This window comes from Saccostrea echinata, unplaced genomic scaffold, assembly GCF_033153115.1.
Source record: "Saccostrea echinata isolate AGI-Se365-2 ecotype Australia unplaced genomic scaffold, CSIRO_AGI_Sech_v1 ptg000022l, whole genome shotgun sequence".
Lineage (NCBI taxonomy): Eukaryota > Metazoa > Mollusca > Bivalvia > Ostreida > Ostreidae > Saccostrea > Saccostrea echinata.
Window position 1 is genome coordinate 10,614,080 of NW_026889771.1, and position 18,550 is coordinate 10,632,629.

An 18,550-nucleotide genomic window follows, 5' to 3' on the forward strand; every position below is an offset into this window, starting at 1 on the left:
TCAAATGGAATGAATAGAAGAACACACTCGTGGGAATCGAATGGAAAATATTTTACGTTCGGATCACACGTGACGTCAAACACTCCGGCGATAAGCAAATTAGCAGTTCCATCATTTGTGTACCAAATGGCAAATTCTTCCTTTTTGTCGTTGATGATGATGAATTTAGAGAAAGTATTTAAAAGTGATATTTGGGGCTTTCAGACTTCTGACGACGTAAAAGGTATCAGCATTGTATTATTAAACTTCAGTGGGTCCCAGGATAAACGTCTATCAGACCAATTTAACCGAAGCATCCCGTTACATTCAAATCGACCCCGTATTTCATCAAATTCGTTGAGACTCAACAATTCAAAATAAAGTCCAATGGTTACCATTATAGATGGTGGAATATTCTTTCTGTAACTTGACCTTTCGTCACTTCTATTCAGCAAAACGTCCTGTAAATTGGCGGTCTGTCTTAGATAAAGTGCATCTGCAGTAGAATATTCCGACTTTGACACTTTAACGCAAAACAACAAAGTGACAAGAGCTTTAAGACAGAACATTGTGTTTAGCATTGGAAAACGTTAATTCAGACCCTTGTTATTCGTTCACTGAGTATTTGGTGAATAAGTAAATCTGCTGCCACATATCTCGGTCTTTATCTCCCGGTGGAAAGGGAAATTTATAAACAGAAGAAGCAAATACAGTTTTCATATACAGTATAACACACTCTTGTAGGAGGAAAATCTGGTTTCTATCAATCGTACAATTGATATACACAAAAACAAATTGAATGTATACTAAATAGCTATTCATATACACATGTAACTTTTTTCGTGAAAATTGATTTTTAATTTGGTTTTGGGAAAATATTTTTCTCTCCAGAAATTAGTACTTGTACTGATGTTCTGAATGTAGATTTTATTTCATCAAATAATTACAGTAGTCATATTGCAGAATTTGATTGATTAACGGTAAATAAAAGACACCAAAATTAATCATTTTAAATTTCCAAACAAAAGGAAATTAATTTTCTAATAAAGAACATAAAATAGTGTATATGCTAAATGTACATAAACCATGCAATTAAAACTATGCACATATGAAACAAATGGGAAACATTATAAAGTTGTTTCTTAGGCAAATCATAACATAACACAATAAAGTATATGTTCTAACAAACACTAGTTAGCCATAACAATGATTGCATATGCACAGACAGTTATGATAAATGCAAAGAACGATACAGTAAAGCAAAAATAGTCAAAAGCATGTCCAACGTCAACCCATTTTATATGTTCATATTCCATGTTCTCTTGAACAGATAACGTTTGATTGTTGTCAATAACTTCCCTATATGTTGACGAAGGGGGCGCGCTTCTTCTTTTAGAACCAGCAAGAGTTTTCACGACTCCTTTTAGCCAGTCTGGGGGTTTTAGGTGGTCAGGCTTATAGTAAAGACGAAGTCCCAGAATGGACACCACAACAATTATCCCGCTCTCTAACAACATCAGCATGAGGATGTAGCAGAGAATCGGAACAGGGGCGGTATTTTTCGGCATCGTTGCACTCACAATTGTCATGAAAACCGCAAATGAGAGGAGGACCGTTATGGCGAATGAGATCCGCTCCCCACATTCTGGAGGGATCAGAAATGCACAAGCGTTCAGCAACCCTAAACACAGAATCGGAATGCATATACTTAAAATCGAAAACTCGGGGCGCCTCTTGATTTTGAATTTATAGACAGCACTTGAAAAATCAAATGGCTCAGAATATGCCGAATTATCAAAAATATCCCATTCTCCAAAATTGGCATAAACATTTAATTTTAATTCAGCTATAAGGTTAATTTCTTTGAACACATGATCGAGAGTAATAAACTTCACATAACAAGTGTGTACATCAAATGGGTAATACCGTAAGTTTGGTTTGCACGTGCTTCTAACAGTTCCTCCTTTAAGCCAAATAGCTAGACCATTGTAATAAATTCTGACGGAAAATAAGTCCTCAGGAAAAATTGGAATGCGGTCTGTCGGGTTAGCTAGAGAGATGTCGGGGGTCCACACTTTATCCTCGGGAACCACAAGGTGAGTCACATTGCCATATTTTTTTGGATTCCAATGTAAATATATATCCGTCCATCGAACATCTACTCCCATTGCTATGGAAATTTGACTCGTCACTTCATTAAATTCAGTTATCCCCCTTGGTATAAACCGCACCGTTACATTCAAGACATCATTGTGTTGGCTTATTGGCATAATCATGTTGCTGTAGCCTTTAAACAGATCATCTACGAGTCTTTTAGCATCAGGCGAAGCCTTCGCGTACAAACAAATAAACATAAAGATTAAAATAATTCGGGAGAAGAAATCCCTCCGATAGATTCTCATCTCGATTTAATATGAACCTATCAGTCAAGTTCCTTAATTTAACGCTCCAACCACAACGTGCTACTTGATACACAAAATTTTTTTTCTATGTTTACAGAAAGTGCACGAACGCCGTCTGTGATTAGATTATTGAAAGCTGTGGCTTATTTCATCCTGTTTTCAATGATAAATATCTACATTTAATTCTTTTAATTTACCAGAATTAGAATAAGCAGACAATACCAGTCATTGCCTTTTTATCCAATATTATACCATTTCGTACTTGCATTTAAGTACGGAATAAATGCAGAATTACATAATTCAATAGTTATTGCATAATATATATAAGAATTAAATTCAGTGCCTGCAGATTAGTGAATGAATCATCTGCTGTTATGACATATTTTTCCCTCTCTGTATTTTAATAATTTATGTAAATTTGTGAATTATGGATAAACATTATACATGTATTTTGTCTTATTTAGAGTTCTAAAAATGAAAAATAAAGCCCCCTATTTACTCACATGCAGGTGTAAATTTTATATTTTTTTAAATGTATGCACATTTAACTCCTGGTGTACAAATGAGATTTTTTTTCGAGTATTATCAATTAACAATAGTTACTTTCATTCACAAGTCGATTCGATATATCCTAGTGAACTTGAAATAAAGAATATAACAGAGTCTGACACATCTGTTTCATATTTGGATATTTTACTTTAAAAAAGACGTTCATGGTTAAACGAACAACAAAACTTTATGATAAACGTGATTACTTCAACTTTTCTATAGTCAACTTCCCTTACTTATGTAGCAACATACCCTTATCATCATTCTGCATAATGGGGTTTATGTCTCCCAGTTGATTCGATACGCAAGAGAATAATCTACGTACGATCAATTTTTAAAACGGAGCAAGCTATTAACTAACAAGTTGATGAAACAAGGATTTCAACAGTCTCGTTTGAAGTCATCATTTTGCAAGTTCTATGGTCGATACAATGACCTTATCAGCAAATACAATCTATCATTATAGGTCAAATGCTGACTGACGTTTGTCATGTTACATGCAATTGTTAGGTCATTATTTACACACTGGATTTTTTTTACGGATTTTTCCCTTTACGCGATCATGACAAGGAGCACCTTATGGATGTGACCGGTCGACAGAGGGTGCTTACTTCTCCATGGCATCTGATCGCGCCTCTGATGTTTTTGGAGATCCGTGTTTGCTCTGCTCCCGATTTGTTTCGTTTTGATGGACTATGACCTGAGGTAATGTTCGTTACCTCCATATTTCATTAGATGAGTTCACATACACTAGCAAACTGTGTAAATCAGTATCAAGTTAGCAATTTCCATGCATTTCTGTAGATTTTGTTTTGGACTTTTCTACTTTTTTTCTTCAATGCCATGTTCTTCCCATGTACCTGGGGAATATTTGTTTCTTCAACTGTCCTTGTAGTTCCCGTTCTCCTCGCCGTTTTTATTCAACTTCTACTTAAAATGTATAATATACTGACGAAGCAGAGGGCTGGTTCTCCTTGTAATATAGATCTGGATGCAATTTATCAAGAAATGGTGCAATTCAAAAATCTGCACATGTGTGTAAATACAAATAGGTGCAAAATGCGAATTTGTAAAAGGAGATGGGTGAACAAGGCGTATGGAATGCATATAGCTTCATATATATAAAAATCATATTCAATGTGTGAATTTAGCACGCATTTAGAGTTAAGTTCTCAATATTGAAAATGAAATACTAGTAAAGAAAAACAAAACTTTTCTGAGGAAAATTTTCTTGGCAAAATTATTATGTTATTAAAAAATAATGCGGTATTTGTGGATTCGAAGCCTAGCAATAAAAATCCTGAGTAACATTTTCCTTCGAGAGTAACACGCTAACTACCGGTACTACGCTACGCAGCTCCTGAGGACAATCCTTCGAAAAAATAGAGCAAAGACCCACTCATATCGAAAAATTGTGCTATAGTATGAGTTAATGCTAAATTCACAGATTGATTATGATTTTTTTTTATACATTTGAAGTGTACAAATGTGATATATTCCTGTACATGTACACAAATTGTGCAGCCAGGTGTATTTTGGGGCATGTGAAAGGAGGGTACGTACCCAAGATTTGCACATGTCTATTTTACTCCTAGTGCAAAATTTACATCTAGTCAGACTAGGTGAAAATTAACTTTTAAGCATATGAGTATTAATTTACTCCTGATGTATTTCCATTCAACCATGTGAAAGCTTAGCAATATTTACACTCGTGCAGATATTGAAATTGTCTAAAAAAAAAATGTTGCATTAAAAGGTTAAAAATTGCACCCTTTCATATAATAGAAAGAGCAGTTCAAATATAACTTAAATTAGAAATGGCGAAAATTAGATGAACAAACAAACGTTGTTCTTAGTACATATGTATGCATTAGAAAAAAACAAGAGGTATATGGGCCACATCGCTCACCTGAGCACATTGGCTAGGAAAAAGCATAAATCAGTTAAATATTGAAAAGTTTACAGGATGGGGACTTGAATCTTAAACTACCTGAGGATGCTTCCATATCAGCATAACAAATGGCTTTGCTGTTCTTGAGCAGAAAATGTTTTCCCTTTGTATATTTTTATCCCCCATTGTGGCCCCTCCCTATCCCCGGGGTTCATCATTTGAAAAAAATGAATCAACACTACCCGAGGATGCTTTCATATAAATTAGACTAAACATGGTATTTCTGTTCTTGAGAAGAAGATTTTTTCCTAAAAGATATATTCCTATGTAAAACTTTGATCCCCCATTGTGGCCCCACCCCCCGGGGGTCATGATTTAAACAAACTTGAATCTACACTACCTGATGATGATTCCAAATCAATATGACTAAACATGGCTTTTCTGTTCTCGAGAAGATTTTTTTCCTTTATATTCCTATGTAAAACTTTGATCCCCCATTGTGGCCCCACCCTACCCCCGGGGATCATGATTTGAATAAACATGAATCTACACTACCTGAGTATGCTTCCATATCAAAATGACTAATACATGTAATGGCTTTGCAGTTTTAGAGAATATGAAGAGAATTTTTAGTTTTTTTCCCTATATATCTCTATGTAAAACTTTGATCCCCCATTGTGATCCTACCCTATCCCCGGGGTCATGATTTGAACAAACGTGAATCTATACTATCTGAGGATGCTTCCATATCAAAATGACTAATCATGGTTTTGCTGTTCTTTAGAAGATTTTGCAAAAAAAATTCCTATGTATTCCTTTGTAAAATTTTGAGAAGAAGATTTTTAAAGTTTTTTTCATATACACTAGACAAAATTGCTAACGCACCACCAAAGAAAATTAATATTTTACTTTTTAGACTTGTTAATGATGTATTTGATGTATAATAATGGTACCTCAGTACAAAATGAAGCATTAAAATATGTTAACTGATAAATAACTTCAATGTTAATTGAAGCGTAATCATTTCATAGAAAAAATGAAAATCGTGTCCATACCTTTTTGGAGGAATAAATTTCTATTTTATTCTTTTTGTTTGTGTTATTTATCTGTGTACTAATTAAAAACTCAGAAAAAATATTCCACTGTATGCGGTGTTTGACCCTTGAAGAGCGTGCTAAAGCAATCAGTATGGTATCTTCAGGGGATCCTTCGGATAATTTTGTAAAAATTTGAAACAATTAAAAAAATATGCATGCCTCTAGTAAAAAGTTGTTGCAAATAGATTAACAAACAAAAATGTTTATTATAGATAGTCACGGCATTACGTAAGCACCACACGGCAATTTCTAGATTGTTCCACAAAATTGGGGCAACCGGAAGTTGGGTGGACTGGGTATGGACACCAAGGCACTGGATGGATACTAGGCTATATGATAGTCAATTGCTGTATATTAGTTGATTTCTAACCGGGAGACTGCTTCTGGTGCATCCTCTCGGGACCACCATCGATGGTCACCAACTTCATATCTGGGCAAAAAACGGTGTGCGGTGCACGTCGGGAAATTGGTTTTCGGGCAAGAAGGTCATTTAAGGGTCTTGTCATGACACCAATGCATTTGTCAATTCCACTGTATTGGGAAAGATAGCAAATAAGACATACTAGTACCAGTTAGGCAAATGTTCAATTCACATACAAGAATATCAAGTGGTGCGTTAGCGATTTTGTCTAGTGTATAATCCTACATGTATGTAAAACTTTGATTCCCATTGTGGCCCCACCCTATCCCCAGGGGTCATGATTTGAACAAACTTGAAGATTTTTGAAAGATGACGCAAAATTTTTTACTAATTCTTAATTATCTCCCCTGAAAGAAAGCGTGGTCCTTTATTTGAACAAAACTTAAATCCCCTTCACCCAAGGATGCTTTTTGGCTAGTTTGGTCGAAATTGGCTCAGTGGTTCTTGAGAAGAAGTCGAAAATGTGAAAAGTTTACAGACGGACAGACAGAAGGACAGACAGCTAGACAGACGGACGCCAGACGAAATGTGATCAGACAATTAAAAAAAAATACCCCTAAAATATTTAACAGAATGCCTGTAAATTACCTACTTTATACTGATTTACACACAGTTTGAACTCTTCGCAAAAATTTCATTTACACATAAAGGGTAAAGTTTGTATACGTGTTAATTTTATCAGATTGGTTAACGCATACCTATTCTGCTTCAGATGGCAATCATTGCTTGAATTGTTAAGTACGGACAAAGAGAGATAACTTGTATTATTACATTTTCAATAATGAAATACTGTGATTTATTTATTGAATAAAAGTGATATTCTCTCACAGTGTGAAAGGATACCAAAGTGATATTCTCTCACAGTGTGAAAGGATATCAAAGTAGGTAAAAAGATAATTTCTGGCCTGTCATAAGATAGAGATAGTAACTAAACCGTCATGATAGAGACTAAAACTGCCAAAGTTTCTCCAAATATGTTGTTAAAATCCGTTTTCCAATCTCGCAATCGCTTATAGCTATCATATGACGTCTCAATCGGTCAACTATGACGTCACAGCCTATGACACCCTGTTGCGAAAAGACAGAGTCAAAGGGAAAATCAAAGAAAATGTAATAAACAGAAAATTCAATGTTTTGTAGATGAATATGGATTTTATTTCACTCGTGAGACAGGATTTTTTGATATTTTCACTCGTCCCACTCGTGAAATAAATTCCATATTCATCTACAAAACATTGAATATCCTCTATTAATTTATCTCCATATTCGAAGTTCCGGAGTCTGCAATGTTTTAGTTTAACATAAAATAATCATAATGGATAAATAGAAAAATATAAATAAACTATAAGCTAGAGGTGTTGTAAGCACAGCGCTTACAAAATGATACCCCCGCTTCCATATGAGTATAATGACAAAGTCCCATTTCTTTCCTATGGGAAACCTCACATATCTGTCAATAGAAGGTGCACAATGGCACAATAGAGAAAGAATGGCAGTGTCCATTGTTTTAGTATGGAAAACCTCAAATATTTGTCTGATCGACACGAAAAATAGGAGGTGCACAATGGCACCATGTAAATAAAGATTCTGTGAAAGTTTCATTAAATGTTAATTAGTGGTATAGGAGGAATTGGCTATAATTTTAATTGGATACCCCCTAAAGTTATAGAAAGAATGTCAGTGTCTTTGTTCTGCTATGGGAAACCCAAAATATCCGTCCTATCAAACATATAAAGGAGGAGGTGCACAATGGCACTATATAGTAAAGATTTTTGGAAGTCTCATTGAATTCAATTAAGTGTTATAGGAGGAGTTGCGGATTAGAGATGGGTACCTCCAAGTGTTACGGACGTACGGTTGGACGTATAGAAGGTCGTATCGATGGGCACTCCCATACCTATATATATTCCCCGCTTTTCAAGCGGGGGTATAATAAATAAATATTAATGATATAACTATGGTGTATTGTTGAGATAAGCTGGAGGAGGAATACCATCATTGCTGCACTCACAAAGCTAGCTCTATGTACATGTTCTTTTAAAAACGTTTGTTTCAAAGCAGTCAGACCTAAAAATTGTTACGTTGTCTAGAAAGTTTGCATAGAATATCTGAAGTACTATATGCACAGAATTTTGTAAAACTCATATAATAATGGTTCAAAATGGGGAATGTTCATCAATTAGGACTAGTGGCAACAAAATTTGATAAATTCCTCTTTTAAAACATGGATGGAATTTGTGCCATTTAGCCAAAAGCCTTTGAAAACATCAATATACATGTATTTCGTGCAAAGTTTTCCCGTTCAGTAGTGACATTTATATAAATGTGCATTATTTTTTCACAGTGTTTTAATAATCATTTAAATTTTATTAAACAGTTGTTTGAATTTTTCAAGTAAAACTCTCTAAATAAAATCACTTTCTTTAATTAATTCATTCAAGTATAACATCATGAAAAACAACCTGCATGACAAAGAAGTCGTTAATGTTTTAAATACATGTATATACGTTGTGGAATTTAAAGTATTAAATCGATGCGAGTGATTTTTACTATGTAAAAATGTCAAATGTGATAAGTGAAGTAAAATTTATAAGTTTAAAGATGATGATACGAGGGTCGTTCAGTAAGTAATGCAACATACGGTTTATCATAATAAATGTAGAAGCAATTAATTTTATTTTTTCACAGTCGAGAAGTACTATTTAAAATCTCACAATCACCAAAACCGTATGCTTTTTCCTACTCCCTTTGCAAAGAAATTCATTTTTAAAGTATGCATGGTCACTATTCTGAGCTGAAAACCGTTTAAAAATGGTCTACTTGAAGAAGATGACATGAGGGCGTATGTAAAAACTGCGATTCGTTACAAATATCGCTGAAGAACCAATATGAAAGATATGGTTTTGATATCTGGAAAGACAAGCCTTAAAACTAGACAGTGTTGAGATGGATTAAGAAATCCAAAAATGGAAATGGAGTATTACAAGATTGCAGTTGAACTGGTTGATCAAAATCTGTAGGAACACCAAAGATTTACAGTGAAAGAAATTGCTAAGACACTAAACAATTCATCATCACAGTTTATAGATTTCTGACAAAGGAAAAATGTATCTAGAAATATTTCTTTATCAGATGGGTGCCTTATTTCCTTACAGATGCCTGTTAATTGCGCCAAAGGTCTAGTAAAAAATAAATATTATTACAAAAAAGGTATGCTAATTTGGGTTATGAATTTTAAAACATTGGTACATTTTTTACAGCCAAAAAGGAAGAACAATTACAAAAAGTGGAAACAGAGAGAAAGCTGTCGTTTTATTATTGCAAAGAAAAGCCAGAGCTCCAAACATTTCTTATACAGGTTTTCTCTTTAGTCAAGAGGTCCAGTATTACATGAACCTACACCCAAAGGAAGGAAAATCAATGGTTGTTTCATGTTAAAATTGCATTGAGGAAAATTCTTCAGTTTTTTCTGTGAGGGAAGTCCAAATACCGGTCCTGGGGTTAATTTCCTTGCGTCTTACAACGCTGAGCACTGCAAATAACCCTGGAGATGTAAATGAAATTTTGAAGAAAAGAACATTTACACATCTTAGCCATCCTCGTATTCGCGAAATATTAGTAATTGTGAGATTTTTTCTAAATTCAAAAACTCAAGAAAACAATCAAAAGACGACTTTACAATTTAATGTATGTCATTGAGAGTGCTATTCATCAGTGTCTTTTGCGCATCCCAAAGATGAGCATGCTGAGGTTTTCAGGTCATAGGTATAAAAACTTTAGACATGTATTAAGGTTAACAGGGAATACTTTGAGTACTAGTAATTAAAAATATAAAGAAATTGCTTCTTGTACTTACTATATTTTATTTCCAATTATGTTAAAAATTAAGATATTCCACTACAAACAAAGATCCATTTAAAACTGGTCCTGTAATCAAAATGTAAAGTTGAAAACGGGTGGGTTATTGCTTGTATACATGCATGTCGTGTTAGATCTAGTTCTAACAGCTGTGGTTCATTTTACATGTAACTATTGAATAATTCTTTTTTTTCGTCCCCTTTATTTGTTATTTCGGTTTTTTTTCTTTTTTTGTTTTAAATCAAGTCACTCAGAGCTACAGAATTAAGATATGAACAAGTAAAGAAGAAAAGATTTCGCGTTGATAATGAATTTCTCGCCGATCATTATGTTACATTCATTGAAAACAAAATGAAATGGATCAGGAACAGTTTCACCATTTAAGAGGAATGCAGCTCCCTATAACTCAATTTGAAAATTTCACCAGATTGCAACCTAGCTGCAATAAAGCCTGTTAGAGATAAGACCAAATTCAAGCCCTCGGTAAGAATCTAAGCTTTTAAAGAGATATCAAATGATGTGACCTTCGTAAAAATTATCTATCGTATTGCAGAGATTTTCAGAACCTGTAGTTAAACCTTATCTTGCAAGTGCTGTCTTTTTTAAGGGTGAGATGAAGCAGTGTTCGGTTTGAATGCGATCTCTGACATGCTTAGTATTATCGGAGTGGTTTGAAATTTCCAAGATGCAAGTATAACACGAAATATAGAAATGCCTGGGAGAAGTTCTTTACCTACAGTCAATGACAGGAGGTTGTCAGAATTCAGTAATAAAAGAAAATAAATTGACTGGGAAAAAGTGATTTTAAGTTTCGTTTCATATTATGAAAATCAACTTTTACCACAAGTTTTCTTATTACTCAAGTAATTTGTAAGTCCTTTGTTTCTTCATCAATATTTCCTTGTTGAATATAATGCATCTAGTTGCTATCGCTGGGAATTTTCATTGTGCATGACTTAAACTTTGAAACTCATTCATGAAAAAAGACCCAGGTAATTAATAAATTACAATATATAACGAAAACTAGAGAAATACCTGCATAAGCTTCTTGCATCGGTTCACACTATACTATTAAATATCATATGGTGACGCATAAGTGATTCCTTAGCCTTGCTTTTTCCCTTTCATCAAATATGATTATGTAAGACAATAACAAATTCAAATATAAAGTTTCATGCTGCGTGATTCGTGTAGACAATTGCAACAGAAATTGATACGGCGTGCTTGATTTGATTGGAATCCATCACATCTCAGTTTTATCTTCAATTGTCTGTCTTAAAATGGTGCACCTGCAGATAAAGAGATAACTGTAAAAATTTTAACCCCAGCAATTAAAGTATGAGAACAGTGAGAATTACGAAATATTTCAGGGAATTCTGGTTCGTTTTTTTTCAAATTTTCTTGGAAACGATAAATTTAATGAGATGTTTCATATAGAATAAAATAAATATGACAGATCATAAGCATTTAGTGTTTTGCGTGAACGTGCCTGAGACCGCCGTCCCTGTTGGGTATTTCCACATTTTGATTTCTTGCCTATCAAGCGTTCTAGTATCTTTTAACCAATATGTTAAAGCAGACATGCATAATTATTGATAAAAGCTCATTCGACTTTACGGTGGTGATGGATCGTTTGTATTTACTGTTGGTGGTCTTTGTGTGTGTAAATGGAGAAAAATACAGTCCACAAATATACAATAATTTATTTAAAAACACGTCTTACAATAAAGTAATCATTCCGACCCTTAACGACAATGATACCCTTGCATTGAAGGTAACATTTCTTCCACGAGGAATCAGCGAATTTAATGAGGTGAACGGACAATTGTCTATTGCAATGGGTCTAGATGTACGTTGGATTGACGGATTTTTGAAATGGAACCCTTTAAAGTATGGCAACGTGTCACATTTGGTAGTACCCGAAGATCACGTGTGGACACCAGTTATCACGCTGGCTAATCCAATAGACAGAATTCCAGTGTTTCCGGAAGATTCTTTCCCAGTTAGACTTTACGCAAACGGTCAAGTTATTTGGATCAAGGGAGGAACCGTTAGTGTAACCTGCCGGCCTAACGTTAAGTTTTACCCCTTTGATGAGCATAAATGTTACGCTAAATTTTTAACCATTGATCGAATTGGAAACGAGCTCAGAATGGAAACAGGAATTAAGTCTGCAATTTATGAAAAACATGGAGAATGGGATATACATAGCATGAAAGCATATTCCTCCTATTTTGACGTCTTTCCTTCTTGTGTTTTTGAGATCACTGTCAGAAGGCGGTCAGAATTTTCGGTGCTAAATACATGTGTACCAATCATTTGCTTGGGTATCTTAAATGCTTGTGTGTTCTTAATTCCCCCAGAATCTGGAGAACGCGTTTCCTTCGCCATGACGGTTTTACTCTCGTTTGCTGTTTTTATGACAATATTCAGTGCAACACTCCCGAAAAACTCCGACCCTGTTCCAATTTTGTGTTACATACTGACGATAATGACGTTTGAAAGTGGAATTATTGTGATACTCACTATTGTTGGACTTCGGATTTTCTTCAAGAAGGAAAATGAACAAATGCCAAAGTTTATAAGTCGCATAACAAGATTAACGGGTCTTAGGTCTGGTATATTTAGGAATGATCGAGAAACACGACCCAATGGGAGGATTCCAAATGACGAAATCTTAGATCAGGAACAATTACCAATGACCTGGGAGCGATTCAGGCAAAATTTTGACATTGCATGTTTCTGTATCTCGTTTGGGGTATATATCTTACTGGTTGTTGTGTACGCGATAATGGTAAAAATGTCCTGAATTGTCGGCAACTTTTATGCAAAACAATCATGGTACATATGTGTACACCTGAATCAAATATTGCCTGATGAATCATTTGAACTCCTAGATGCTCCTGAAAGCATGATTAAGTATCAATTAATTGTCAATATTTATTTTGGTAGCTTAATTAATTAATTATCATCGATTTGAAATGCAAGAAACTTGATTGTGCTCCAACCGAATGTTGGTTGATTTGTTTTCCTCCATCAAATTCTTTTTCATGATAATGGGAAGAAGTGATACAAATTATACACTTTTCATCCTGTTAATTTAAGCACAAAACATAGTCCTTGAAACGAGGAAGGAGGGCACGGGGAGCTTTGCTCCAAATAATTTTGCCGATATATAGTATGCTATAGAAAACAAAGATACTTTATGGATGTGCCCCTCAATAAATATGTTTAACCCCACCCATCCCAAACTGAAAATGTTTGGTTGCCCCCCTCCCTTAAACTGAAATTACTTCTTACTGGCCTATACAAAACTACAAAAAACTTGTAGTTATTTGAATCACAATATCAGCTCAATGTATGAGTGTTTGATGTACTTACAATGGGAACAGTCTGTTGCCTTAAAACAAAAATTGTAATTTTTAAATAGTCCGTGCAGGATGCCTTTTCTCTAAACAGGATACCTGATAGATATAACATCTCCACCTAGAATGTTACAGTTTCAAATCAGCTAAATATTTAACAAAATTACGCAATAAAAAAAAAGAGAGAAATCAAAGATGGTCTTTATCTTTTCATAAAACTGGAAAACCCATACATACGCTTCCGTAAATAAGCCTGTTAGTTAAACAGATATATTTTAAAACAAGCATTCTGAGAGTATTGCATTAGCAATACTAGTCCCCTACCGGCAAGTGTAATCTGGTTCCCGTTAAGAATTGAAAATGCCATAATTCCGTCAAAAATTAATAAAGCGGGACGAAATGCAAACTTGACCTATAACTAATCAAGGTAAAGTGACTTACCAAAAATCAGCTCAATATCTGAAAGCGTTTAGAAGAAAATTGCGGAAAACCCGTAAAAATTGAAAAGGCCGTAATTCCGTCAAAAATCAATGAAGCGGAACGAAATGCAAACTTGATCTGTAACTCATCAAGATACACTCACATACCAAAAATCAGCTCAATATCTGCAAGCGTTTAGGAAAAAAGTGCGGAAAACTAAGTGGGACAGACTGACAGACAGACAGAGGGACAGACAGACAGACAGACAGACAGACAGACGGACAGACAGACAGACAGACAGACGGACGGACAGACAGACTCAGAGGAAACCTATAGTCCCCTCCGGTTTCACCGGTAGGGGACTAATAACTTTCTTTTGATTTTTCTAGGTTTTGGAGACATCATAAAGCAAGCAAGCAAAAAAAAAAAAAAAAAAAAAAGAATGTGCAAAATATTCTGCGCATTTATATTTTCTTTCTATATCGGCTTGTTTATAAGTTAATACTAATCTACTTAATTCATAGGATTTTCGCTTCTATAAAGATGTGAAAAATGTAAATTAATGATGACGAATTTGTTTTTTAAAGTCTGACTGAAATAAAGTTTGCAACAAATTATCATAAGATGAGACTCTGACGATCATGAACATAAAAAGTAATTTTATATCTCGTTGTTCATATGAAATATATAGCTTTCGTATTTGACAATGTTTTGACCATTTGATCTACTTCCGAATATGAATTATGTAGGAGCTATATATTAGGCCTCAAAAGTAGACTTGAACAATATTTCGGTAAAATACAGAATATGATGGCATACGTTTTAGCTACTTTTTAAAGAAAGAACAAAAGGATTGCCAACATAGTGTTCAGAATTTTTGCAAAGGTTGGGCAAATTATATGTACACAATAAAAAAAACGGTATTAAAAAAAATTCATAGACCGGCATTTGAAACAGACATAAAAAGGGGTTCAAAAGGCGAGGTCGATTTTCTGTAGAACGGCCAGAGATTTATGGAACGCCAAATTAATATATATTCAAATATTTGAACCTATCTTCAAATAATTGTACCTATCTTCAAATAATTGAACCTATCTCTAAATGAATTGAAGATAGCTACAATTGAAACACTGAACTAATTCAGAGAATTTGTGTCCCTCGCTTAGGGAAAAAAGAAGAGCATGCGCAGTTCTGGGGGGTGGGGGTCGGACCCCCCCCCCCCTGGATTTGTAGAATTATTAAATGTATACATTTATATTGGAGCATATAAAAAATGCCAATAAGGATATAAAGATTTGATTGCTTTTTCTTTAAAATGTGTATAGAAGATTCGTTTTATATAGAATATTTATCACACTGAAATAATGATTTTATGAGTTTGTAAACACCAGACGTCATAACTTTTTCATTTCACATGTTGAATACTATCATTTAGTTAATAAAAAAAAATAATAAAAAAAGGATTGTACGGGATTTGAACCCGGGTCTTTCGTTTGCTAAGCCAGCATCATACCCCTATACCACGGAGACACTTGATTTTATAGCAGATTAAATTCAAACATTAGGTCACATATAATATTTATGTTCACGTTCGATATTGTTAAAATTTTACACAATACATCTATTTATACTTATAAATTAATAAATTTTGCAAATAAACTCCGAAATGGGTACACCAGAGTTCCTACTTACTCTTTTAACAATACAATAGATACAAGATGATGTCCGTAAACTATATTTAGATTTCACTCGCATAGTAAGTATCGTACATTAATTAAAAGTCTACTTTCATTTTCTATAAACAGCCATGAAATAGCAAAAACGTGAGTACGGTGGTGTTTCCGGTTGGCGGATCTAAGTTACTGACATTATTAATATATAGTCTATAAATAGCCCCTATATAATCTATACAAACGCAAACGGTTTATAACACTACATTTTCACTGGTTTTGAAGCCGTATTCAGGGTCAGTGCGCGTGCAGCGGCATTGTGACGTCACAATCAATACCCCAACGTTGAAAACAATATGGTTACAACGGCCGGAGCCAGCTGTGTGTCTGAGCAGGAAAAATGTTAGGCAAGCCTATCGCATGATTATTTTTCCAAACATTTCGTTATCTTACACACAGCGAAATGAAATCACGAAAGTTATAAGTTGTAATCTGCTTTTTTTTTATTGTTATTATTTTACGACAGAGGTTCGTTAATGAAAAAAAGGTATCGGCATGCAGCCTCCAATGTCTTATTTATTCAAATCCGGACTATATAATAAAACAATTATGGACTCTTTTACTGGTGAATTGTTATTCACCAGAAAAATATCAATATTGACCTCGGCTTCGCCTCGGTCAATATTGATATTTTTCTGGTGAATAACAAACCATATTCACCAGTAAAAGAATCCATAATTGTATAATATTTAATAAAACTGAAAACAAGCAATTAATCGTTTATTCATTTCATAAAACGTCATCACTGAATTATTCAATCAATACTTGATTTAAATAATATAAAAGAAATAAGTTGTGATAATCGATGAAAAAGGGAAATGTGCAAATTATTTTCGTCGTTCAACCTTAATTTTTTTTCCCTATGGTCTTAAACACACCTAATTTTCATTAATTATGTATGTTTGTTTATTAATAGGCGAATAAACCATGTCGTCATGTATTCATGTTTGTTTCATTACGGAATAAACCATATTTTCAAAAAGTATTCATGGTTAATTTATAAAAAAATAAACCTTGTAATTATTTTTTGTTTATTTCTAACAGATTAAACCATAATTTCATGCTATTTTAATAATTTCTTTGAGGAAAGGAAGCCATGTAGTTATAACTCGACATTGTGGAAATTGTAATACGTGTAATATCAGGGACCTATATACTATGTTAGTATATAGGTCCCTGGTAATATCATCTGAACGGAAAATACATGACTGTCTGTTAATACATACCATTTCTTTACTTTATCAAATGATAAAATTAAAATTTACAAATCAAATTAATCTTTGATACTGTGTTTCTCCAAATTAGGCTTTTCTGTGTTTTCAGTTTAGTTTATCTTCGGTCCTCTTCACCTGTTCAACTGTTAAATACCGGGTCATTAATTCTGTTCAAGCGAGAAATTCACACTTGGCATGCACTAAATACATGGACTTCATTTGTATCCATTGGATAAACAAAGGAGTTAGCCTTTCATGCAACTACAGTTTGTTTGGTGTACATGTACCAGAAAGCGTATTTCACAACTTTCGTCTACGCTATTATTCATTTATTTTAAAAAATAAAAATAAAAAGAAAAGACTGCACATAAAAAGAGCATAACCAGGCTGATAACGCCGTATAAAAAGAACATTGCGCCACACGAAAATGGCATGCCGCTGCGACATGCTAAAACCTCAAGAAAAACACTACTTCCATGGTTCAATGTAGAATGGGAACTAGCAGATAATATTGACAGATAGTGAGATATCGCGATTCAAAGCATCTCTAATCTCATTCGAAGATTGAAGCCATGGCCGGAACCAAACTTACAGTAAAACCTGGAACCAATATTATGATTTTAAGTATCCGGAACGTAAATTATAATATTGACGGAAGCTTCTAGAACATTATATAGCATCAAGCCCGATGTTAAAAAGAAAAACGAGCCGATTATACCTGCATATTTTTTTTTTATAAAAAAAAACTTGTGTTTGAATGGTCATTGAAATAATGGTAAATCATTGATAACACTATAAGTTGTGAATATATTTATATATCGAAAGACTATTACATAGACATGTATGTAGTAGGTTTTCCTGATAAATTTATCGGTAAAATTTGTATATATTCGATACGGAGAGCATCGTGGAAACGAACCCCGAAGTACAATTTGTACTTCGTAATAAAGTTGCTTACATGAAAAGAGAAAGTTAATGAAGAAGGTATTGTTCAAATACAATTAAAGATGTAAAATTTTGTGCTTTAATCAATACATTTATTTTGTTTTTTCTGAATACAGTATTTTGTATCAAATACTCCGCCTATTCATAGGGTGTTACAACCTAATTTTTAAACAGGTACTTGGGTATTGGTTTATAAATATGTATGTACCTTATTGATATGTAAAAAAAAAGTAAAGTACATTTTTTTTTACATATCAATAAGGTACAAACTTATTTATAAACCAAGACCCAAGTACCTATGAATTTTTACCCCCTCCCCCCCCCCCCAAAAAAAAAATCAATTTATCAGTAAAATGTGCATATTCGCTGCTTTTATCCTTGACGAAAATGAAATAAGAGCATATGAAGTACAATATCCATAACATAGTATAACAGGTTTCACAATAAAAGTTTTTACAAAAGAGGGGGGAGGGGGGTGGAGACGTACATCAACTTCGTGCGGGATTTTGAACAAAGTCCTGCTATAAGCCTGTAGGCTGTCAGTAGAAACTACATTATATTTTCTGTCGGTAGTGGTATATATATAGATTCATTTCCCCGCGCTTGCGCGGGATTTCATCTAGTGTTGTCTAATTTAGCCTTTACTAAACAGTTCTAATAGATGTAATTAGAATATAAA

At 34.0% G+C, this 18,550-nt stretch overlaps 2 protein-coding genes across 2 annotated transcripts; one reads left to right on the forward strand and one right to left on the reverse strand.

Annotated features, from left to right (window-relative positions):
- Nucleotides 1-886: 886 nt before the first annotated feature.
- LOC133190894 (acetylcholine receptor subunit alpha-like 2) lies at nucleotides 887-2,418 on the reverse strand. Its single transcript, XM_061326575.1, has one exon. The coding sequence runs from the start codon at nucleotides 2,379-2,381 to the stop codon at nucleotides 1,170-1,172; it is 1,212 nt and encodes a 403-aa protein (XP_061182559.1). The 5' UTR covers nucleotides 2,382-2,418; the 3' UTR covers nucleotides 887-1,169.
- A 9,313-nt stretch (nucleotides 2,419-11,731) lies between these two features.
- LOC133190895 (acetylcholine receptor subunit alpha-like 2) lies at nucleotides 11,732-13,725 on the forward strand. Its single transcript, XM_061326576.1, has one exon. It carries the CDS (start codon nucleotides 11,765-11,767, stop codon nucleotides 13,004-13,006), a length of 1,242 nt encoding a protein of 413 aa, XP_061182560.1. The 5' UTR covers nucleotides 11,732-11,764; the 3' UTR covers nucleotides 13,007-13,725.
- Nucleotides 13,726-18,550: the final 4,825 nt, after the last annotated feature.

Excerpts from the sequence above, each read along its gene's own strand:
- LOC133190895 (XM_061326576.1), top strand. The coding sequence starts at position 11,765 with ATGTTAAAGCAGACATGCATAATTATTGATAAAAGCTCATTCGACTTT.
- LOC133190894 (XM_061326575.1), bottom strand. The coding sequence starts at position 2,381 with ATGAGAATCTATCGGAGGGATTTCTTCTCCCGAATTATTTTAATCTTT.